The 26,465-nt window shown below is 40.0% G+C and overlaps 1 protein-coding gene across 1 annotated transcript in view; it reads left to right on the forward strand.

Annotated features, from left to right (window-relative positions):
- The window catches only part of LOC124857620 (sialic acid-binding Ig-like lectin 13), a 32,187-nt gene extending 9,187 nt beyond the window's left edge, over positions 1-23,000 (forward strand). The window contains exons 5-8 of the mRNA XM_047348938.1: positions 21,405-21,662; positions 21,756-21,846; positions 22,495-22,525; positions 22,629-23,000. Coding sequence (XP_047204894.1) covers positions 21,405-21,662; positions 21,756-21,846; positions 22,495-22,525; positions 22,629-22,856 — 608 coding nt within the window. The 3' untranslated portion in view covers positions 22,857-23,000. The remainder of the gene's footprint in view (positions 1-21,404; positions 21,663-21,755; positions 21,847-22,494; positions 22,526-22,628) is intronic.
- Positions 23,001-26,465: the final 3,465 nt, after the last annotated feature.

Consider the following 26,465-nt stretch of genomic DNA (forward strand, 5'->3'; position numbering starts at 1 on the left):
GTGCTGATGACTTGCAAATATACATTGCCTGTAATTTATTGATAATGGGTTTAGCTTGTCCAGACTTGACGTCTGTGTTTCAGCTGTTAGGAATTAGTTATCAGAAAATATCATGTTCCTTAAATCTACAAAGACAGAGATGATGATCATTGTACTTCATAAATTGCATCATCTATCTGACAATGTTTCTCTGTCTTTTGATAACTGTACTGACAACTTTGTGTTATATTAGATCAGACAGTTTTATTTGGCAAGCACATTAAGGTGTCTAGAGTGTCCTTTTTTCATCTCAAAAGAATTGCTAAGATCAAGTCTATCCTGTCTTACATGGTGCTGAAGTCCTCATCTATTCATTTTTAACATCTCACTTGCACTATTGTAAGGCCCACTGTCTGCACTGCCTCAAATTAGTTTTTTTAAGCTGTGCGGATGGCGCAAAATGCTGCTGCTCGTATTTTGACCAAGGCGGAGAAATAAGAGCGTATTACCACAGTTTTGGGTGCTCTTCATTGGCCTCAGAAAGAATTTAAGTACACCCTTTCATCAAACCTTTTGACAAGTGGGTGGGACTTCCGGTGAGGGTGGGATTTCCGGTTGGCGCCATGTGGGCGCCATGTGGGTGCCATGTGGGCAGGAGGTCACGTGGTCAAGCAGGTGGGTGTCCAAGGGGGCGTAACCGTGGATGCTGATTGCTTGTTGTCATTAGGGGCGATACCTTAAATGAGTCAATTAAAACACAGGGGTGTGTTTAAGGGTGTTATTAATAATCTGTATGTTTTTTCAGGCGTTAATACATCTAAAAACAAAAAATAAAAGACATGCATCCTTTTATATTTTAAAGGTATAATCAACTTAATGTTGACCTATCACATGAAATCCTAATAAAATGAACTGTGTAACCTGACAGAAATTGTAAGTTCATTTTGCTTTTACAGCAGGACCTATTTTGTTGAATATATGAGCCAGTCTAAATCAGTTCAAAATAGAAAAGACCTAAAAAGTAAATTAAAAGATTGTGCTTCACTACATCGATGGAACGAGAAAAAACCTTCAGCTTCTGCGTCAACATACTGGAAAAGCAGCTGAAAGAGGTAAGACGAATATGAGATTAACAAAACAAAAAAAAAAGAACTTCAGTATACTGTTTCCAAGTTACAAATTGACTAGCAATGATGTGTTTGTTATTGAATCATGAGAGACTCCATTTTAGGAAAAAGGAATGATAATTTTAGTTACCTGTAGCTTTTCTAAAACATTTACTTTTTCATCTTAGAGTAAAAGGTTATTCAGGGGGGGTTACAGTTATACTATATCCATCTGTTAGGGGCGATGTCAGGAAGGGCAGTTAGGTCTGTTCCTTAGATAACATATCACCTTTGAATTCAAGAAAGGGTTTTGGTCTTAAAAACATAGTCTTTGCAGTTGAGATAACACTGTCATGTTCTGGTATAAATACTGTGTGTAAATGTTGTCCGGGGGCTCGGTTTCATTGGCTAACCTCAGTGTCAGTGTCTTCAAATGCTGAATGTCTTTGAACCATAACACTTGTTACATTGAAAATACCAGTACTGACAAGAAAAAATGTCGGTAAATATTTCAGGAAACACGGAAATTGTGGAATCTACTTCTGATAATAATTCACAAAAGCACAATGACATCTTTAAACGTAAGTAAGTAAGTAAGTATTCATCTTTAAGAAATCATTAAATGCATGTGAATGTTCTCTAATTTTGTTTATATATATTGTTTATATATATATATATATATATTTGTTTCTTTGTCATAGAACCCACCGCTGATGACCTTGATGATTTCATCTTGACACAATCAGATTATGGTAAGTAAATGTTAAATGCAATAAAATATATATATATACATATATATATTATAGTTAACCCTTGACAATGTTTCAATTTATAGATTTGACGAGAGAGGTAAACCCGAATGATCAAGTTGGAGGGTTCAGCAGCTGGAATCGACAGTCAAAATTGAGAAGGCGAATTATTTCCAAACAAGAAAAAACCCCAACCACAACTGAACTTTCTTCTAGCACAGAAATTAAAACTGATTCTTTGAATACTTCTCCGTCAATTATCATCATTTCCCCTGAAGACACACCGGATAAGTTACCGGCACCACCAGAAAGTAAGTCCTAGGGACTAACTATTTTTCTTTGAGAGTGAATGTATTTTAAACCTCAGATAAAACTGTTTACAGATTCGACTGAGAGCTCTGTGGAAGACACAGCTGTCGAGCAGCAGCAGCAGCAGGGTAGAAAAAAAATAAAAATTAAATAAAAACAATATATATATATATATATGTATTTTAAGCATAGTTCAATAAAATGTCATTTAAACCTGTTTACAGATACATCCAAAGATGCCACATTGAATCCACCCACCAGAAGGTCGCTTTTCAAAGATCAAGACAGCTTTCAGCAGAGAGGCACCGTTTCAGTTCAACAAGAAGTGAAATCTGGAGGTTTTACCGCAAAGAATCGGAGTAAGATTAAAAAAAAACGTGTGTATTTTAAAAACTATTTTTCGTTTTATTTATGAACGCTGTGCTGCGCAGCGTAAGATAACTTTTATTGTCTTCTGTTTTTACAGAATATTTAACCCCGGCCAAAAGACAGCGACTCTCTGCGCTACAAAGCAGAGCAACGCTAGTGAGTGGATTAATGAACGGTACGTTTTAATTCATACATACTGAATTAATTTGAATTCCCCCTTTTTTTTTTCAGCTTTAATGTGATTTTTTCAATATATATATACATATTTTTATTTATTTATTTTTTTTTCATTCTCCTTACAGAGGTAACGTTGATGGTAGGACAGATTGGATACAGAAACGGACAACGCAGGAAGACAGTCTCTACAGCCTCACGGAATCTTCGTAATAAGGCCTCATCGTTAACGCTTCTGGCAGCATGTCAGATTCTGTTAAAGAAGCATTTTGGTGACATCAAGGTGATTTTAAACTGAACTGATCACTGTGTTTTGTTTTTGTTTTTTGTTTTTTTCTGTAGGTTAGTTTTATAAAAAAAAAAATTCTTATGTTCATAAAAATGGATAACCGAATCAGACTTGCCCTGGATGAAATAAGAAATTTAGTTAATGAACTTAACGAAATTCCCGTTAATGCAGAAGTAGCAGATAACATCGTTTTAAATGCATCTCCTGCTAACAGTGAAAATGTAATAAATGAAGATCAGCACGGTGACTTTTTAAACGTAATCAATCAGGCTCTTGAAGATTTAAATAGAGCATTGTATCCACTCAGCATTGAGCAAAATGATCCACCTGACACTCATCAGAATCCTTCTACGTCACACGCCGCAGATCGGCACGGTGACGTTTTAAACGTAATCAATCAGGCTCTTGAAGATTTAAATAGAGCATCGTCTCCACACAGCATTGAGGAAAATGATTCACCTGACAGTAATCAGAATCCTTCTACGTCACACGCCGCAGATCGGCACGGTGACGTTTTAAACGTAATCAATCAGGCTCTTGAAGATTTAAATAGAGCACCATCTCCACACAGCAGCATTGAGGAAAATGATTCACCTGACAGTCATCAGAATCCTTCTACGTCACACGCCGCAGATCAGCACGGGGGTCATTTCAATACGGACGTAGCAGTTAGTTCTGATCAAATAGGACGAAACCCTCCAGCCGTGGTTGAACGTGAACATTTTAATAACCATGAAATAAGGAGACCTTTTACCATACCGCCGCCCTGTCCAAGTAATGTTCCAGATTTAGCCGCATTCTATACAGACATCATGCGTATTATCATTGAATTAGCCGACGCTGCGAGATCGTTAACCAGACGTAACGACGTTGTGCAGCTGGAATTAGTGGGTGAAAATCTCAATCACATTTCTCATCACATTTACTGTTACAGATGATGGAAATATGATCCTGCCTGCTTTCGAAAACTTCCTTGACGATTTAGTACAATCGAATGCAAATATACCTGTAGATAATAACATGGAATTTGTTCTTCAGGTTGTTAATGACCCAGCAGGAGGTTCTAAGCGTAAAGCTGCAGGAACGTTAGACTGTGAACTGTTTAATAAGAAAATGCGTCATTTGTATATTATAAACAATACCGGTAATCAGTTATGTTTTGCAATCAGCCTCGCACACGTCTCTGATCCTGAGCTCACAGATCACCGTGCTGTAGAACTGGGGAGGAGATGGCAGCATCAGGCAGGCCTCGACGAGCAAACAGCAGTTACTTTTAGTGATATTGGTAAATTTGAAACCATTCTGAAGAGAAAAATTGTAGTGTTTCACAGAACCACGGGCTCTACTGCTCTGTGTAAATTTGAGACCAGTTTCCCTGATCGTTCAAACCCTCTGTTTTTGCTGTTATTTCAAGGTCATTACTATGGGATAAAAAATCTCAAAGGTTTTATGGGGTGCAGATATATTTGTAATTACTGTTACGCCAACTATGAGAATGCAAACACACACCATTGTGAAGGTTATTGTCCAGTGTGTCGAACATATAAATGTATGCAAGAAATTAGCAATCCTGTAAGCTGTGCAGGCTGTCAAAGAATCTGTCGTAATTCCTCATGTTTCAGCAGACACAGGGAACCGCGCATCAGAAATAGTGCTGAAAGGCCTATGAGTGACTGTGAGTTGGTAAAACTGTGTAAAGTATGCAAACGGATATACGTTATTCCAATCAGTAAACTGAATAAACCACACATGTGTAATGTAAAATGCAGTATTTGCGGTGAAAATGTACCCCCCAGCCTAGACATTACATGCGATGATCATAAGTGTTACATTCAGCCTTGCAGTGCAATTAATCAGCTTGATGATAAACTGATACAAGTACAGAGGCTTCACCTTAATAGCGCACAATGCGCGGGGGTACGATGGTTACCTGATCCTCAATGCAATGCTGCAGTTAGGGATTAAACCTCATCTCGTCATGGTAGGAAGTAAACTTCTCTGTTTAACCGACCCTGATTACAGGTTAAAATACATTGATAGCCTGTCATTCATGTGCATAAAGCTTAGCGCCATGCCGAAAGCGTTAGGCTTTACCGATCAAAGTAAGGGTTTTTTTCCCCACCTATTTTCCTCTGAACAACGTCTCCAGTATGTGGGGCCTTTTCCTCCTCCATCCTGCTACGCTGTAGAACGCATGAGTCTTCAAGAACAACAGGTGTTTAGCAGCTGGTACAGAGAAGCGAGCAAAGAGGTCTTTGACTTTAAGAAAGAAGCTATTCGTTATTGTAAAAATGACGTTGAAATTCTTTTTCAAGGATGCTTAAAATTCAAAGACGAGTTCTTTAAGGAGACAAGTGTGGATCCGTTTAAAAGTATCACAATAGCATCAGCCTGCATGAAGGTTTTTGTAACCAATTTCCTTCCTCCTCAAACCTTAGCCATTCCATCACCTCTGGACAACAGACGTAGCAGTAAAACGTTCTCCAGCACGTCCATTCAATGGCTCGGCTGGATTGCAGACAGCAGAGCCATATTTATCGAGCATGCATTAAATAGGGGTGAAAAGAAATTCGGGCCATATTCAGTGGATGGGTATGCAGAGATTAACGGTGTCAAAGTTGCGTTTGAATTTTACAGCTGTTTTTTCCACGGCTGTAAAAAGTGTTACATGCCTCATGACAAGTGTCCGTTGAGAGGGGTCGCATTTGAACAGTTTTACGCAGCCACTGTTGAGAGAAGCAAGGTGTTACAAACTGTGTACGGCCTTCGTCTCGAAGTCATATGGGAGCATGAGTGGATTGAAATAAAAAAATCAGACCCAGGGGTGATCAGCTTTCTTGAGAAAGTTAATGCACCCGAACCGCTATCCCCCCGGGATGCTCTGTATGGTGGACGCACCTATCCTATGAAGTTGAGGTACACAGCGGAACCGGATGAAACTGTACACTATGTGGATTACACATCTCTGTACCCTTATGTAAACACCAACTGCGTTTTTCTTCTCGGACACCCCACCATCATTTACAAAGATTTTGATGACCCCAGCAGCTACTTCGGTATAATCAAAGCTGTGGTCTACCCACCACGTAACCTGTTGTTCCCTGTTTTACCTTACAGAACATCCCAAGGTAAACTTGTGTTCACTCTCTGCTGCACATGCGCTGAAATAAATAACCAGTCAGGTCCCTGCATGCATAATGATGAGGACAGAGCTCTGACGGGTGTTTGGGTGAGTGTAAAGCGTTACAATGTGGGTATCGTCTTGCTAAAATCACAGAGATGTGGCATTTTGAAAAGAGAAGTGATACAATCTTTAAAGGTTACATTCATTGCTTTTTAAAGGGTAAGCAGGAGGCTTCAGGCTATCCGTCTGAAGCAGTGGATCAGGAGAGTAAGTCAAAGTATATAAGCGACTACAAACTGCATCAGGGCATCCAATTAGACCCTGAGAAAATCGAGGTGAATCCTGCCAAAAGGCAGGTTGCAAAATTGTGTTTAAACAGTTTTTGGGGGAAATTTGCGCAAAGAAGTGATCTGTCTCAGACCACAGTCATAAGAGACTGTGATAAGAGACGTCTTTTTTCTGACGGGACAACTCTGCCTTTCGGTTATTAGAGTTGAAGAAGAAATAAAATAAAAAGTCACATGGATTTACAGGAGATTGATTTTGATCCTAGATTTAGAGCACCTTTCTCATGTATGATAGTTGGACCCAGTGGCTGCGGGAAAACTTTCTTTGTAAAAAGTATTTTACAAAACTGTAATCATGTCATGGATATTGTTCCAGAAAATATTGTATGGATTTACACATCTTTTCAACCCATGTATGCTGAATTGCAGAAGATGAATAAAAATATTACCTTTGTGGAAGGATTGCCTCATTCTTTTGAAGATAAAAACCTGTTTCCTCCTGATCAGAATCATCTGATTATTCTAGACGATGTTATTACTCAAGCCTCAGATGATGAAAACGTGATGAAGGTCTTTACCCAGTTTCGTCACCATCGTAATATGAGTGTTATGATGTTGACTCAGAATGTTTTTCATCAGGGAAAGTTCAGTCGCACTATTAGTTTGAACTGTAATTATATGGTGTTGTTTAAGAACCCGAGAGATAAGCTGCAGCTGAATATACTAGCCCGCCAAATGTTTCCATCTCAAAAGGGTCTCTTCTTGGAGAGTTTTGAAGACGCAACGAGAGAAGCTCATGGATATTTAATCATCGATTTTACGCCTACCTGCCCAGAACATTTCAGACTGAGAACGGGGATACTTCCTCAGCAGTGGCCTGCTGTGTACGTGCCCAGAACAAAGTAAGTCATCATGTCTGCGCGTATAAAAAGGAATTTATCATTATTCAGAGCTTTGTACCAGGCCTGTCCACAGAAACGTAAAGATATTCTCGCACACTGCTCTCCCGACTTTATTCAGGCTCTGTGCGAGATTGCACTGAATATCCTAAAAGGTAACATTAAACTATCACCCTCTCAACACCGACAATTGAAGAAACAAAGAAATATCATCAGATTGTTGGGTGATAAAAGAACCGGGATAAAAACTAAACAGTTGGCTCTCAAAAAGCAACGAGGTGGTTTTATTCTCCCCATCTTAACGGCTCTTGCACCCTTGATCGGTGATCTAGTGGGTGGAATCATCAGGAGATAATGTCTCTCAGAACATCGCAGAAGATGTTTCTCATTTCACCTCATCAATTCAAGCGTCTGACCCAGTCAGACACGTCCATCAGACAGACGGCGGAGGAGAATTTGGATGCTGAAATGAGAGCGATATTAAACGAGCCGGGTTTGACTTCTTATGAAAAAATCAAGAGATACGATGCTCTTCTCCAGAGGTATCTGACTTTACTTAAGCAAGGTGTCAAAGAAGAAAAACAGCGGGTCAGTTTAACGCTGCAGCGTGACACAGAGGTTCCTGAACATGAGCGGTCCCAAGAAAAACAAGGCCCAGGGCAGGACGAGGCCCCTAAGGATCAGGTTCTTACGGAAGTACTGAAAAGCCTTCCTAAACACAACCGTAAAAATGCCGAGTACATTTTGAAGAAATTATCCGAAAGAAGTGAGAGTTGGACTTCGCGAGGTGAATTTGTATTTAAAGGAAATGTTATAAAAGGGTCCCACATGATTGATTTGTTGAAAAATCTCATGCTTCTGTTTAAAAAATCTGGAGCATCACAAACCCGAGGATGGTCTGATTTTCTACACACCTTGTCAGAAATAAACATCCCTATATCTTCAGTCATTAACCCTTATGCTCGTGAAGAATATAGACGTTTCAAAACAGAGGGTACATCAATTGAAAATGGGGGTACACCCCCCGGCGTTAAGCAGAGAATAAAAAGAAGAAGGCAGATAACTCATTCTCCCTACTGGTCGAGATCTGAGCTGGAAGATCCAAAAAATGCTGATGGGAGATCAAAAAGGTCTCTTCGTAAGACGACACTACCACCCCGATGGATTACATTTTCACCATAAACCGTTATAAGAAAATGAAACATGTAGCCTATTTCTTTTATTCAATAAAATATTTATTGATTATATTTTTCAAGTCTAACTTCGTTCTCTACTTCACACACTAACATATGATATCATTACACAAATATTAAATCATAATAAGAAAAAAAAAAAAACAAAAACAATGAAAAAAAAAAAATAAGACATTTTAAATTCCATAACAATCCAGAAACATCTCCAAAGAGCATGTTCCGTGAGTATAAAATGTACAACTTTGATTAACGACACATTTCTGATATTTTTTCACAAAGTTAGATACCATTAAATCATTCTTAATCACATCTCCGGTGTATTTCGACAACACTTGCTGCATTGATAATCCGCACGCTCTATGACATAGATAAAAAATGCAATGGTGACCGCACACAGTGGACAGACTGTTTTGAAGCTGATTATTATGATACAATATTTTTGAGGATCTGTCTTCTAAAAATGTTACGATGCTTGACGGGTAGAACTCGAAATCCGGAGAGAATCCATAAGAGTCAAAAAAGCTGGATTGACCATTCTCATCCAATGTCAGAGCTAGCCAGTGTTCTCCCGGCATGTGTGAAGGATGTGTGTTCACAATAAAGTAGGCCGGCCCTGGGAATTTGTCAGCTAGCAGCGGCAGCTGGTCGCACGGCCATACACCACAAAACAAATCTCCCAGCAGATGACGCACCAGGCTCTCAATTTCATGATTATTCATGCCTGATTAGATTAATAATAATCCACCAGCACACGCCTCTTTGAATCAATCTCTAAAATAGAGTCATAACAAGCGTAGATGATCAGCGTGGTATGAGGCAACGGGTTTCTGAAGCGCATTTCCAATCTTAAATTCCCACTGGAAACTTGAGATAGAGCATCTGTGTCCTCGCCCGGGTTAAGATTAAATGTGAATAGAGAGTATCCTTGATTAAATTCCTGACGTGTTATACTCAGCGGAAGATCTTTTAGATGTTGTCCTGTAGCCGTAAACAAGTTGTAATACTCTCTCACTGAATGACCTTGGTTAAAATTGGGCTGGAAGGTTTTAGCAGGAATTTGTCTGCCATCCTTACACAAAGCTTAATATTCCATATCAAAATGATTAAAGTCAAACGGATTGAGATTGCGTGTTCCTGTAAAAGCATCATGATCCAGTAACGCAATCACCACATACTTGGGAAAGACGCCTAAGAAAAGATTCTCTTGGTTGCATACCCTTGAATTTTCAGGGATGGAATATGTTTTTACATTCACACGTGAAAGTGGATACAGAGCATTTGCCTTCATTAAAGCTGAAGCGTGCCCCAGTCGTACAACTGGAGAGACAGTGACTTTTTTGATAAAAAGAGATGCTCCTAATATCCTGAGTTTGTAAGTGGAGTCTCTTGCTGCCATGAGACAAAAGGCATCTTTGGCTCTTGTAAGTTTAATTTTAAGGTCAACAGAGTTTAAAAGAAGTCTCTCGCAGAAAAATATGTCTGCATGCAGGGGGCCTAGGAGATGTACCTCCCTGGAATGTGCCGTAAAGCCTGCTCTGCTGTTAAGACCTTGGTTAGGGCCGTTAGTTGTAACTAGTTCAGAGCACCTGCAGTGTCTTTATAAAAAAGACCAGAGCTAAACTGGGTTTTTAAAGAATCCTCAGAAAAGTTTAACAATGTCTCAATCATGGCTCTATATGGATCTGTAGCGCTGGATTGTGAAATCATTCGATCTCCGAGAGTGATGTCACACTGACTGAAGATGGTGTTTAACGGGTAGTTGATGAGCCCTACAGGTGCATCATCTGGCAGGTTTGTTCCATTCTCGTTAGTAATTTTCACTCTGAGATGCAACAGCGTATCGTTGAGATCCAGATACTTTTCTCCGTCTCCCGGAATGAAAAACTCGATCGGCCCTCCATCAGTGATTGCTGATAAAGGCTGGATCTCGGTGTAAATTTTATCTTCGATCGATAGCTGCGTCATCGGGGCAGAAAATAAGTCCAACTCTGCTAGCGTGCACTCTGATGATTTGTTATGTAAAAGAGCCATTATTTAAATATATCAAAACTTGCAGATGACTTCCTTCCTCTTCGTTTGTCAGCTGCGACTGATCTCCTTTTTCGCGTTTGTCGTTGTTTTTTAACCGTCCTTAAACGATCACCAGGGGTCTTGTTCTTGGTCTTTTGGATAAAACCATAATTCCTGAACCTTCTTGACCGTCGGTGTGTGTAGAACCACTCATTTTACTCACGGCTCTACCGATGACATCCGAAGCGATATTTGATGCAGCCGTTTTAAGATGGGGTTTTGCAATTGCAAATCCTTTTTTAACCAGAGGGGATACGAAGCGGAATAATTTTGAAAATAATGATCCAATTCCGCGTCCGTACATGACCGGGGCCCCATAAAACCCTGGCAGATTACCGCCTGATTGACTTACATAGTAATTTACAAAGCGATTTGAATCACGTCTCAGACTTAGCTGTGCCATGTTCTCTCTTGCCTGCTTGATGCAGTGTTGAATGACCAGCGTAATATGAATGATAACCAATCAATCTTAGAGGTTATATACATATCTCTGGAATAGTTTATACAAATAAAATTTATCTCAGGCTACGTTGTGATATCACCGGTCTGAAGTGTAGTCTTATGACAGGAACGTTTTGGTCCGATTTAATTTCTATATTGATATTTTCAATATGTCTTCTGGAGACTGGAAGGTAGTGGGCGGGGTTAAACGTCTGAGTAATCATATCACTGAATTTGCCTTGTACTTTGACGGTCCGCAGTAAAGGTGCAAAAGTGTCGCCTACTATTTGTGGGCTGACCACGCCGCTGTAACAGTATAGGTGATAGAAACCAGCCTTTATATCTGCCGGAAAAGGAGCCAGTTTTGGTTCAGGAACATGAATCCATTCCCCTGGTTTCACGCCCATCATATAAGCTAGAGTGCTGAAGAAGCATATTTCATACGGACTGTTTGCTTGAAATGCAAATCTCTTTTGAACTTTGCTGAATTTAATGCGTAAACCCGATTTCAATTTTTTGAAAAACATTTCCATCTCTGTCTCGAGTTGAATAACGCTGTTATAGTAGCCACTTCTGATCCTTTGTGTATTGATCTCCACATCACCAACCTTCCTCCATTCAAAGTAGGCATCATAATCCGGTAAATTATGTAATGTATGAGGATATGAAATCTCGGCTAATGCAACCATCCATTGGCCTTCTAAATCAATATGTTGAGCTAAATTTACACGGAAACTTGAACTGGTATTATTTTTAAACACTTCCATGCTAGCATTAGATGGAAGAGTAACGTAAAAGCCATCATCCTCTACCCGACGGTTCATGATGCTGTGTCAACTGTGAGGTTTAGTGCAAACCTTTTTTATACGTTTCGAAGTTCATCAAACTTGATCCAACTGTTGAATTTCTCAGGCCAGTTTTTCCAGCTTACAAAAACCTGTTTGACTCCCTTGACCGTACATCGTTTTAATATTTTTTCCACTTGATACATCTTGTCGTTAAATATTTTTACTTTTTGAAGTTCCTCAGCGTAAAAGGAACCCTCGATAGGTTCTCCATCCAAATCTTTGAGTTTGTATACAGGAGGAGAACGGGGTATCCGCTCATACACTGTAAACACTTCATCCGTAAAACTCTGTTCGTATTTTTTGTCAAACACTCCACGGACCTTGGATATTCTGACAAGATCCCCTTGTTTAAACGTTGTCACTGAGTCCTTGCAATATCTGTTGGACTTGACATCATACAGATTCTGAAACACTTGAAAGGCATTTTCTGGGTCACTTCCATAGGGCTCATTTTAATGCTGGAGTGGTAGGAATGGTTGTAGCTTCTTGCTAAGTTTTGCGGTACATCGACGTACCGCCGGGTATTGTTAGCTGTAAAATATCTCCACATCATTGTTTTTAATGTGCGGTTAAATCTCTCGACCACTGAAGCTTTTGCTTCACTCGCTGTGGCAAAATGTTCAATACCGTGTTTCTCCATTAAAACCTTAAGTTTCTTGTTAAAAAATTCTTTACCGGCATCAGTCGGAAGTTTTTTGGGGATCTGACTTTCTGTAAAAACTGATTCAAATGCCTTTACCACCTCAGCGGCTGTTTTCCTCTTCAAAACTCATACATACGCCCTTTTTGAAAAGATGTCAATGACTGTTAATAAATAATTATAACCATCATTTTCCATGGCCAGAGCTTGCATGTCACAGAGATCAGCCTGGAACTGCCTCAATGGTCTGGTGACAAAAACTCCGTTTCTCCAGAACTTTATTCTTGCAGGTTTATGTAGAGTATAGGTATCTTCTCCTGATAAAAAATCTTTAACTTTTTCAACCGCAACCTTCTTTCCCGTTTCATCTTGCATAACCCTCCTCAGCCTATTTACACCCCCAAAACTTCCCGGATTTGAAGGGCTATAATATACTTTCTTCATCAGCCGTCTTCCTGCCATCTCTGCCTTATGCTCACTCTGCCAATTACTTGTTAAATAATGAGAAAAAACACACAGGAGGGTAGATTTATCCTTATTTTTTATTTATTTTTGTATTTAATATAAAAAAAAAACAACCAAAAAACAAAATCAGATAAAATGCTGATTAATGCAGATGAATTCAAACACTACTAGCTTTTAAACAACACTTTTGGGAAAGGTTACTATGTTCCTACTTTAATTGTATTTAATAGTAAAAAGAAAAAAGAAGAAAAATCATATAACGCAGATTAATTAAAGTACTGGAATACTAAAAAAAAAATAAAAACAAATGATACAACAAGTCATCAAACATGTGAGATCAGTTTGTCAGTCCATAGCACTTTGAAACATAGTTAAGTTGTTTGAGATGTTTCTCATTGACCATGTGATCATAAACGTGCGCTATTGCACTGTGGATGCCTTGTACCGATTTCAGTTCATATAAAACCGTCTTGGCAATCGTCTTCACTCTGAAGTCATCCGCTTGTATGCGTCGAAGTACCAGAAGATTCTGAATAGCAGGAACGAGTTTGGGGGTTACGAGTCGTCGTACGATGCGGTGAAAGTTGACTTGGTAATAATCCTCCCCCAGTACCTCCAGGCGTTGGTGTTGACGCTGGCTCGGGTGGTTTGTTATACATCCATAGCAGGTTTCTCTGAGATAGTTCAAAGAGGTTATGTTGAATAAATGAAGTATCGCTGTTTTCACCGTATTGATGAGGGTGGTTGAGAACCAACCGTCAATTTTGTCCTCCTGGTTACTCTCATCCTCTGCTGAAGGCTGAGGGTCCTCCATCGGTTCCAGGGTTTGTGTAGGGGCTTCGGTAGAGGGTGAGTAGCCGGTGGCTACCTCCTCCTCCATGACCACCTTCATGTCTACAGGCAGGACATTCGCGTCTACAGACTCAGCCATGAATAGCGGTGATGGTGAGCAGAGGTCTGGAGAAAGCGGCAGATATTTCATGTTGTATCCTGTAGGTGATGCAGGACTGAAGTGGTTCTCTGAGAATGAGGATGTTGAGGTGGATGGTGAGAAGAAGTCAGGGGAAGGTGGATGATATGGTCCAATGTTGAAGCTTTCATCGTGCTCAGGAGAGAAGTGGATCTCTGCTCGGTGGTTGTAGAGATCCCTGTATGGTGTCGGCCCACTCATTTTCATGATACAATTCTCAGTGTCTGTGAGCTTGCAGTTATCCCCCCGTATATATATCATAGGAAGGGGCATGTCCTCAGAAGAGGGTTCGTTCTAAACGTAAAACAGGAAACATCAGCGTTTTTTTCACTGACATGACATCGATCCAACTTCGTGACTTGTGGAAAAGGTCGGAAAGACGATGTCCAATTTCACTCATCTTCTCTGCCCAAGCTTCAAACGGCAGAGCCAGCATTGTCTTGAATACGCCGCAGTCCTGATTGAAAGCCTCCAACACAAACAGATCTGAGGGACTCGTCCGGTTGTTCCTGCGTCTGCTTGCCCGAAAAGACCAGCGGCCATTTGCTGTGGTTTTTGACCCCCACACTGCGCTAAAGAGAGGTTCTCTCTCAGCTATTTCAACATCGGATGGTATATGAAACATTCTCGCCCGTTTTACAGGTCGAGGAGACAGTTCATTTTCTTCTTCTTCTTCCTCCCTCTCCTGCCTTGAGACTGTTTCAGGGCTATCATTAAGGTGCGGGATTGCAAGCCGTAACACAGCCCAGTCGCTGTGGGTGAGAGTACACAGAGCCAGTGATCCATTAAATACCTCATCTTGATCCAATTGATACAGGCAAAGCTCTCCTATTTCATACATGAAAATATAACCCCAGCTGCCAACCAGGCCATATGGCTCCAAAGACCATTCTTCCTGCAGAGTGTCGAACGGGGGTCTTTGTACCCTGCAGATGTAGTATGTTGATTTCTTAGGAGCATTCAATTCACGGGATGAATACTGGTAGACGGTCACTGGGGTTTCGCACAGAACTGACATACCTCTTGGCCGACCCGAGGTCTGATTTTCAACCATGGTTGTTGAAGTTGATGTTGGATCCTCATCATCGGTAGAGTATGTCATGACGGGAATTCCGATAGGTATCTCCGTTGAGGAAGTATATGATGCAGTTGCTTGTTCATCATCATCATCTTGGCACGCGTTGCGTTTCTCCCCCGCTTGACGATAAACTCTCTTAACTCTAGCCATTGTTGAACAGGTGTTCTTTTTTCCAACAAATGCTGCATGTAAAGTGCAGAGTTTTATCTCTGTATTTAAAGTAAATACTAAAGCACGCCCTATTGTTTTCATTGGGTTATTCAAGATTTAACGATGCTTACAAACACACCCCCTCTATTTTTAATTGGTGCTGATGCCAAACAGTTTCCGATAATACCATATTTGTCTTGTTCTAATTATAACAAACACACCCCTGTGTTTTAATTGACTCATTTAAGGTATCGCCCCTATTGACGACAACCAATCAGCATCCACGGTTACGCCCCCTTGGACACACCACCTGCTTGACCACGTGACCTCCTGCCCACATGGCACCCACATGGCGCCCACATGGCGCCAACCGGAAATCCCACCCTCACCGGAAGTCCCACCCACCTGTCAAAAAGTTTGATGAAAGGGTGTACTTAAATTCTCTGGCCTCCTTGTCAGGTTCGAGCTGACTTCAAAGTGCTCTTGTTAACTTATAAAATTCTTCATTGACTTGCAACTCTCTATTTAAATTGTCTTCTTAATGTGTATGCACCTTCTCGTGCCCTTCGTTCTCAAGGAACTAGCATTTTGGTGTGCCTGAAGTCAGTCAGAAAAAAGACTGTTGGTGAGCTTTCTCTTTTCAGGCACCTAAACTTTGGAACAGTGTTCCTCTGTATGTAAAACAGGCATGCTCTGTTGATGTTTTTTAAAGTAAAGCTAAAGACCCACTTGTTTCCCTTTCTATAGTGTCGTAAGTAATTTTGAATAGTTATTTTTTTGTTATTTAATTCATTTGTTTATTAATGTCTGTTCTAACTGCCTGTACAGCACTTTGATTGAACATGCTTTAAAAATAAAATATAAAAATTTGATAAACCTGCTTAGATACCAAAAATGTTTTTTGGATCTTGTTTATGATAGAGGACATGCTATATCTCCTAAATAGCAGCTAAAGGCTTTGATACTTTGTTAAAGTATATATTGATATTCCTTCATGCACCCAGAGACCAAATTTCGTTCCACTTATTTGCAATTTGATCATTTTCAAGTTGCAGATTCTGAAATGAATTTATATCTGAACTTTAATTGGTCCTCTGGCTGTATGTTTAAGGTAATTTTTCTATCGCAAGAAGTAACCTACGCCCCAGTCTCAAGTCTCTTTCAGCCTCTAATGGATTTTCTTTCTTCATTGCCCTGAATTAAGCTCCCTCCACCTTCCCTTTAGCTCTGACCAGCTTTCGTATTCCTGTCAATTAAAACTCAGTAACTGTACGTGCAAGAGCAATCTAGCTCCAAGCCTAGCAGCTGATAGCTAACGGATACAAACAAAGGGTCATAAAAACCCACGCGGGAACCAGCGTAGGGGACAGGGATGAGACTGGCACTCAGCTCGGATCGAGGACTTATTTCAAATAACTTTAATAATCCAACTTCAAACTTGTGGTTGATTTAGGATTGGCCGGTTGAAAACACAGAATAACTTTAAAAATATAGTAAAAACACCGACATTCAACAAAACTTTGCAAAGGATTGCTCGGCTCGATACACAATGAACCAGAACGCAAACACAGTGAAGGCACAAACATCCAGTAAGTCCTTGCATGAAACATACAATTAAAACACCTTGTATTAACCCAGTCAGTCAGGCATTTTCTATATATACTATATAGACTTCCATAGTGGGTCGCGGGGAAGTTGGTGCCTATCTCCAGCAGTCTATGGGCGGGAGGCGGAGTACACCCTGGACAGGTCGCTAGTCCATCGCAGGGCAACACACAAACAACCACACACACACACTCATTCACACACCTAAGGGCAATTTAGAGAGACCAATTAACATAACAAGCATGTCTTTGGACTGTGGGAGGAAGCCGGAGTACCCAGTGAGAACCCAGGCATGCACGGGAGAACAAGCAAACTCCATGCAGAAAGACCCATGGAGTCGAACCCTGTATTAACCCATTTAATCCCAAATTTTCTCCAGACACAAAAATATCCGAATCATGTGTCATTAGTATCTCTTTGAAACAATCAATCATCATTTTTTTTAGTTTAATGGAAAAGTGTGTGAAAAAGTGTGTTTTATGACAAGTCGCAATTGTGACCGGTGGGATAGTGTGTTGTATCAACCATTGTACAGACTGAATATAGGTCTATTTGACCTGTGTGTGTGTTTCTGTGTGCGTGTGTTTGTGTGTGTGCGCTTGTGTGCATACATGCGTGTGTGCTCACGTGCATGTGTGCCCACGAGAGTGTATAAAATCTTTATATCAAAGGCTAGTTATTATCACTTTTAAAAGTTCCAGCATAGCCTCTAAATGCTCTCTCATTGTAGTGTGAATATTTTACATATAAGCCTCATACTATTGTTTAATTAGCTGCCTTTATTTAATGAAATAATATTTAAAGAAATATTAAGGAAATATTAAAATAATATTTATAGAAATATTATTTTTAAAAGGAACCAAACCTTTCCGGATTAATGGGTCTTAATAGTGTTTAATTAGCTGCTTTTATTTATTAAAATAATATTTATGGAAATATTATTTTGAATATGAACCAAACCTTTGGATAAATGGGTCTTAATGGGGTTTAATTAGTTATCACGTTTAGTAAAATAATATTTAAGGAAATATTACATCCTAGATTAGAAACGAACAACCTTTCTAGGTGAATGATCTTCAGCTGACTCACAGTGGGTGAGCATGTGTTCTTGGAGCTTACAAAAGAAGCTTATAGCTTGTTATCAGAATCAAACACATACCTTTAAAACAGCACTAATAAAAGTGTTGAAATGCATAAGTGTGGACGCCACGTTATGGCCAATCTTCTGTGTTTAAAAACCACCTTTTAAGTTTGTCTTAACTATAAACACATAACACAGAACACATCATTAGCTGAGTTTCTGAACACATACAAAACAAACGTCATCAAACAAACATTATTTAGATTATTTAACTCTAAACTGATCTTCTCTGGCCAAACACTACCTCTTACATGAACCGTGCTGAAGAGAAGTTGTCCTGGGTGTTGAGGAAGCATCCATGTGTGGGTAAACAAAGAGTGCAGCTAACCTCTGTAGCTGTGGGAAAGGGGCGACTCGTTCTGCTGGCCTGAGCCGAACTGCACGCAGAGCATTGCAGTACCTTTGTCCTTCCTTCAGACCGCTCCACTCGGCATTGTAGAGACAAGGTCTCTGCTGGGAACTCTCTGGAACACAGTTTATTTATAATTGCCCCCATTCATGAATAAATACCGGATACACACACAGCAATTCATTCCTACTTAATTTAGTGCCTATGATCCTGTGACACTCTTGGATCCAGTTTGAAGAGTAATGTCTGTTTGCCAGCAAAGAGACATTAGTACGTTGTCTGTCTCTCCTTCCAGTTCTGCTGGGGACCTGCGTGGAAGAGGTCAGTTTGTTGGAACGTGGGTTTTTTATTCAAACAGTGACGTCACGAGAAGTCCACTTTTACCCCTCTTGTTCCTGTTCCTGGCTGTGCTAGAAGTAGGTTAATGCGATTTATTTAGAAAGTTCCAGAAAAGGCGGGCCCACCACCAGCAGGGGGAACCTTTAAGGAACTGGTGCAAATACGATCTGGCAGCAGACAAAGGTGGAGCCCTCAATGACCCAATCTCCGGATGCTTAAACTGGCTCTGAAATGTCACCTTGCTGTGGGAGAAGGAGTCTGAGTTTGTGGGGAAGGTTGAAAGATATCAGCCAGAACTAGTCAGGCTCACCTCCAGACATAGTCTAGGATTTGTATTCCAGAGGTTGAACTCTCTTCTACTTTGAAGTGGCCCATGTGGAGAGGCTGGGGTGGGTTTGCTTGTCGCCTCCAAGCTCAGCTGTCTCGTGCTGAAGTTTACCCCGGTGGATGAGAGGGTCGCATCCCTGCACCTTTGGGTCGGTGAGAAGTCTCTGACTCTCGTTTCAGCTAACAGGTCAAACAGTGGTGCAGAGTACCCGGCCTTATCGGCGTCTCTGTCGGGGACTCTGTCATTATGCTGGGGGACTTCAACGCCCCCGTGGGAAACGACAGTGACACCTGGAGGGCTTTGTTTGGGAGATTGCAGATCTGAACCTAAGTGGTGTTTCATTTTGGACTTCTGTCCCAGTCACAGATTGTTCATAATGAACACCATGTTCAAGCACATGGGTGTTCATCAGTGCTCTTGACTGAGGTTGATGATCAACCTTTTCTCTTGTTCACGGCATCTGTTGTCGATGCCGTAGCTGTGGCCGATTTCTCTTTACAGGGTAACCTAAGTTGTGTTTGCAATTATATGTCAATAACTTACTCAGTTTTATGGATGTTACCCCTGTTCTTTGAAAAAAAAAAAGAAAAAAAAAAGAAAATGACAAAAATTGACAAATAAGCAAGCATATAATTAAGGGTCAATCTATTTTCTAAAAAAATAAACTGGTCCTTGTTAAAACATTCAAGCCGTTGTTCAACATCAGGGAGTTAATAAGTTAAAGATTTCCCTTGTTATCAGTTATGTACACTGTGACAACAAATTGTGTGTTTAAAAGACTAACATCCTCTTTCACAAAAAAAGAAGGATAAATAGCACACTTGTCTGCTTTGACCTGACACTGGCTTTGACACAAATAAGCCGCTCTTTGGATGTTTTGCTCCTTAACTGAAATTCACAGGGTACCAGATTTATATTTTTCTCATTGTTTTATTTGCAAATTATTCTGGTAAGAAAACTTTCTAAAATCTCATGTTTATGACACTGTGGTTTTCTTTGCTAAAAGACTGTGATTATTTTTATTTGAAAATATATATATTTAATAATAGATTCAATTCATTGTTAAAAAGATATGCTTCAGTTATTCCTGCGCTTTACAAAGCAAGTTGCTATAAGAGTAACAGTTTGTTGAAAACATTGAATGCAGCAGCTGTTTTAATCTTTCCAGTCTGAGAGATGAAGGGAGGTTTGATGGCAGCTCTGTCTGAGAACATCCTGACAGTCAACATGTTCCTGGGTGTCTTCATTCTTCCAGGTGAGGAGTTTGTTCACAGCTCATTTAGAGAAAATATTATTTCAAGTCTGAAATATTTGATCATGTTATTGTTTAAAGGCTCCACATGTAACATGCTGTAGCTGAACTGGAGTTTTTGGATCATGAACTTTCTCTGTAAGCAGATTTTGCTCCACATTGTTTTCATCATCAGTCTGTTTTTACAGGTGCTTTGGCTGATTGTGGTGATATAAAACCAGCTCTGTCCATCACTACACCAAATAACATAGAGGCACTGAATGGATCTTGTTTGCAAATCCCATGTACCTATAATACAACAGACCAAACATTTGACAGCAGCAGACCTATCTATGGAGTTTGGATGAAAGGTGGTTTAAATTTTGCCTCTAATCCAAACATAGTTATTTTCAATAGCAGTAAGTCAGTCAACATCTATCAACCGAAAATTATTGGAAACCTGACAGAGAAAAACTGCACCACTCTGTTTCCTGATTTAAACACCAGTTATAAAGACAGATACTTCTTCAGAGCTGAGAACGGGCCGTTCATAGCAACAGCTTGTGCTGATCCTCTTCAAATCAATGTGACAAGTAAGAGTTTTAGTTTTATTATATAATGATATTTATTATAAGATTTATGATATTTATGAAAACCTTTGATTACTTTTGTGATTTTGGGGTTGATGCACATTTAAAAATAAATGAATTTGAAACAAATGAAACCAATAGGGAGCAATTTAGTTTGGTTACAAAACTATAATCTCAAGAAAGAAGAAGCACTGAAATATTACTTATTCATGAAATAATTAGGTTATTTTTAATACCAGATTAGCGAATAACATGGATATTTGTTTTACTTATTTGGAAAATGTGTGTCTTGTGGGAAACCAAAGATTCTCCTTGGAGTCCCAGCATTAACATCTCTGGTGGTGATCTGAAGGAGCATCAGTCTGTCACTATAACCTGCTCAGCTTTGACTCCCTGTCCACACTCACCTCCTGAACTCACCTGGAATCTCCAACAAGACTCTCACAGACAAACAGAGAAAAACACAGATGGAACCTTTACAACTAAAATCCATGAGAACATCACTCTGTCAGACACACATGATGGAAACAACATCAGATGTTCTGCCAGATATCCTGTGAATGGAGGAAACAAGACAGCAGAGACAGCAGTGGCTCTCAGTGTTTCATGTAAGTGATCCTGTCGCACGTCATGGTTCAGCTGTTTCTGATCAATAAAGTTAATGTGTCCCATTTTCCTCAGATGCTCCTAGAAACACCTCAGCATCCATCAGTCCATCAGGTTTGGTGTCAGCAGGTAGCTGGGTGGAGCTGAACTGCTCCAGCAGAGCCAAGCCTCCTGCCAGCTTCACCTGGTTGAGGAACAGCAAACATGGAGCCATTAATGTATCTGTGGGGCAGGTTTACAGCTTCAATGTTACTGAGGGAGGAGAGTTTTACTGTGTGGCTACAAATGATCTGGGTAATGAGACGTCATCAAGGATCAGTCTTGAAATTAAGGGTAGATATCTACGCTTAGTGAATCTTGTTCAGAAGATTAAAGACACATCCTACTTTTTTGCTGCCCTCATTTAGATTGTGTTTTTCTCTTAAGATTCGCTGAATGAAGATTTTATCTGGGTGATAATCGTAGTAGGAGTTATTGCAGCCATCTGCCTTGTTGCTTGCCTGGTTGTGTCAGTTTGGTGAGTATCAGACCTCCAACACAATGTAGACACTAACAGTGATGTTTCAGCTAAACCTGAGATCAAGGTGAGAACATAATGAATCACCTTCTAGTCCAAACAATTTTTATATTACAGTAAATATGTTCAGTTCTGGATCAAGAGAGTAACGTATTGTTTTTGCAATATAATTAAAATTTTTTGATGTCCAGTAAACGATAGAGAAGGGCAAAACAGAGGTTGACTGTTTTTCATTTTACAGTTACAATACTGCTAATGCTGGTTAATGATTTCAATCACTTGTTTGCATAAAAGGTCACGTGGAATCTGATATGAGGGCCATTACTCATGTTACTTCAGGAAAAGATTTATTCCTGTGTTCATTTTGTTCATTCCAGCCTGGTAATATAACAGTAGGGATTGTTTTTTGTATGGCAACAACTTTATCACATTCTTTGACTTCTTTGTGCAGATGCAACAGTTTCTCTCTAAAACAACCTCATTTAGTTCAGCCTTCTAGTTTTGTCCTTTCATCATCAGCATTGCCTTTCAGTTAGACAGTAATCTGATGTGATTTTATTTATCTTGATCCAGCGATGTTTTGTCTCAGATCACTCTAGACTCTCAGTTATATTTTAACAGCTCTCTGATGTCTTTCATGTGCTTTAGGTCCAAGCGTCCAACTCAACAACAGACTCAGGTGGGGAAATGTTCAGCCTTTCTTTACAGCACTGTAGTGCATTTTTATCAGCAGATTTGTAACAGAATCAGCATGAAGATAAATAAATTTCTCTTTTCTACAGAGTCAAACAAGTGTGGAGGTTTACGATCAGATGTCAGACAGTGAACCAAAGGCTGAACTCCATTATGGGGAAATTATCATCTTGAAGAAGACACCTGAAGTTTCCTTCATCTCAGTGTGGGACAGGGGTCAGCAGGAGACGGTGTACGCACAGATCCAGGCAGAAAACGTCTCAATACAGACAGCTGACAATCCAGAGAGTCTCTACGCTGAAGTGAAGAAAGAATAATTTCTGTTGTTTGAACTTGGCCCATATTTGCAAAGAATCCTAAGACTAATATGAGCTCCTAGTGACATCAATTTTTCCTTAGTGAGATAAAAGGTATTCATGAAGCATCTTAGGCCTTAAGAGAGCTCCTAATGTGTGAAAATGTTAAGAGTAGGGAGGAGGACTTTTAGTGAGCCTAAGAGTGTCTTAAGCAGGCAAGATGGTGGGAAGACAGAGAGAAAGGAGAGATATTCTCCGAACAATGGATAACAGTGAATTAATACGATCTTCCCCATCACTGTGTAGCCTACTGACCCAAACTGTGAGACACTTTAGACCAGTGGTCACCAACCCATCGATCCCTATAGGTAAATCTAAAGGCCTTTCCCAGCAGATGTCTTAAGTCTTGACAAATTTTGTAAAATATAGAGCTATGAATACAGTTTCCATTAATTTGATGGGAGCGGAGTCCAGCTGTAGTTCCAAGATTAACCTCTGTATGAGTTGCAATGACCAAACGGAGCTGTATGTGTTTGTCAAATCCAAAGGAGGACGAAGAAGAATCAGTCAAACACTACTGAAATCCACCCTCATACCTGGTTATGTTCTTACAGCTACGATGGCAGATACCCCGCAAAAAAAGGCAAAGACCCACTATTTTCATCCAGAATGGGAATAAGAATTAATCTTTATAATGGCAAAGGACACGTGTGTGTGCATGTTGTGTCACCAAAGCAGGCGCCTTCTAACTGAGGGACTCTGCAGCGGCAGCACAAAACTCACCACCTGAAGTTTAAGGACAGCTATCCACTGAAGAGCACCATTCGTCTGAAAAAAGTTGGCAAACTGAAATCAGCATTGAAAGCCCACCAGGTGTTATTTACAAAACGCTCAATTCAACCAAATCTGCGACAGAAGCATTGTTTTATGTGAGCCACATCTTGGCTAAACACAAAAAGCCCTTTACAGATGACAAGTTGTTTAAAGAAGCTATGGTTGCTATGGCAGAGACTATTTATAATGACTTCCAAAACAAAAACGATACTAAAAGTGCCCTGCATGCAGTGCCACTGAGACCTGACATATAGGGTAGAAACGCTGTCACAGGACTTGGATCAACAAGTGTTGATGGATGTGTCACAGCGTACATACTTTTCACTGCAGTTTGATGAATCTGTGGACATTATGGCCACTGCTCAGCTTGTTGTGTTTGTCAGGATGGCCTCCAGGATTTTACCACAAAGGAAGACTTCCTCACAGTTTGGCATTTAAAGGAGAGAACCAAAGGCAAGGATGTTTACAAGAAATTTAAAAAGTATATCACTGAAACGAACATTGCAATTCATAAACTAGCAGCGATTATGACTAATGGGGCGAGGTTTGGTGTGCACAAGCCTTGGCCGTGGACTTTTCTCATGCAGTGACACTGGTGGTTAAACTTGACAACTCGATCTGCGCTAAAGCACTGCTTATTCAACAAGGTACTGGATGAGCTTGACGCCGTGTACGTGGACCTGCTTCTTCAAGCAAATGTCCGCTGATTGAGTCGAGGAAAAGTCTTGCAGCAGTTTGTGGATTTGCTGCCTCAGATAAAGACTTTCTGCCCACTGTATTTTTAACAGACCTAACTACCAAACTGAATATATTGAATGTGGAGCTCCAGGGAAAAGATAGACACCGTCTTCACATGGTTAGCTCAGTGAATGCTTTCAAAGCGAAGCTGGATGTCATGGCAACACACTTAAGCAATGGGACACTGACACACTTTCCCAACCTGGATAAAACGTCACAGACAATCAAAGACAAAGATCCTTTTCATCCACAGATGTACTGTCTTCACCTGGAGAACCTTTGTCCTAAATTCAGCAGGCGTTTTGGTGAGTTAAGCTTAATGGAAGATGCTGCAGCATTTGTGTCAAACCCATTCATAACCATGGTTATAGAACAGATTGCTACCAAATTTTAACATGTTTACTCTTTGCCAAGTGTGGTTAAAATGGAAATAATCAACTTGCAAAATTACATTAAGCAGGTCCAAAGACAGTTGATTTTGTGGACTTGTGAGCAGAGAGAGGTTTTTCTTCCTTACTTGGTGTGCATTTAAAAGTCACTGCATATTTTGGGTCCACCTATATGTGTGAGGTGGCATTTTCACAAATGAAAATGATAAAATCAAAGTACAGGAAGTGCCTTACTGAAAAACACCTCACAGACTATCTCAGACTTGCAGTCAGCAACTATAAACCAAACTACAAAGCACTGTCAGAGGATGTCTAGTCTTATCCCACCGACTTAATACAATGTCTGATAATTATCTTGTTGACCCTAATGTGGCAGTACTGTTGTTTTCTGTAGTTTATACTACTTCGCACATAAATTGTTGTTTGCACTATGTGTGTGTGTGTGTGTGTGTGTGTGTGTGTGTGTGTGTGTGTGTGTGTGTGTGTGTGCGTGTGTGTGCGTGTGTGTGTGTGTGTGTGTGTGTGTGTGTGTGTGAAGTTGATTTGCACAAAATAAGTTAATTTATGTGGTATAGTTGAAGCTTGTTAAATTTTAATAAGACTGTTAAAAAAACAGCAGTTCTAATCAATCAATTGAATAGTATTATATTACAGTCGATATTATGGTGATATTTAGGGGATCTTTGGATTAAAAAGGTTGATGACCACTGCTTTAAAGGCTCAGGAAACCAGTTAATTAGCTGATAATGGTATGACAACATGACTTTTCCAGTATTTAAATTTTTTACAATATTGTAATTGTTTTTAGAAACAAAATTTTAGGTTTCTATTATCTGTGAGCCATTATCTTCAAAATTACAAACAATAAAGGCCTGAAATATTTCACTCTATGTGTAATAAATCTATATGATATACAGATTTCACTTTCTGAGAGGAGTGACAAACAATCTTGAACTTTTTTATAATATTTAATTTAATGAGGTGTGTTGGGGTCATCCGTTTTGGTCGGACAGACCGACTAGGCTGTATAGTTTGGAAAATAAACCTTTGTTGCCATTTCCAGCAGGCCTCACGGACAGACGCAATCAAGGCACATATCTGGAGAGACAAAAACTCGGAGGTGAATTTTTCCTCCACTCGGCCATTCCCGGAATAGCTTGAAAGCTGGAATTCTGTCTGATACAAGAAGGTCAGAAGATTCCGATGGAAGAGCCCGCCAACACCCGGCGCAGGTGGAAACCCACAGAGGTTCTATAGACATGCGACCTATCCTCAACCGGTTAAGAGAATAAATCAACGTCAAAGTAATTTCATTCTTTTCTTCATATTAAATTGGATAGGTGCATTTAGAGGTCTGAGCAGGATGAGGCATAGTTAAGTTGATTTAGAATCACCAGTAGTTAATCCAAGGTATCAACTTGTTGCATGCAATACTTGCTGCGCAAGTGTAGCTGAATCGCGGAGCGCGAATGCATTCAGCAAGTTGGTTGTTTTGTCCGGCTGATCCCATCAGCCAGTAGTTAGAAGTTGGACTTTTAAACTTTTTCCATTCAAAGCAGCTGCAGTCTGGGCCTCTTGTCCTGACCACTCCTTTGTCACAGTTTTATTACTGGAGGTTTTCCACTAAGTTCCCGTCTCAGAGTTTTATGACCTTTAGTTGGAGATTTGG

The sequence above is a fragment of the Girardinichthys multiradiatus genome, chromosome 21 (assembly GCF_021462225.1).
Source record: "Girardinichthys multiradiatus isolate DD_20200921_A chromosome 21, DD_fGirMul_XY1, whole genome shotgun sequence".
Taxonomy (NCBI): Eukaryota; Metazoa; Chordata; class Actinopteri; order Cyprinodontiformes; family Goodeidae; genus Girardinichthys; species Girardinichthys multiradiatus.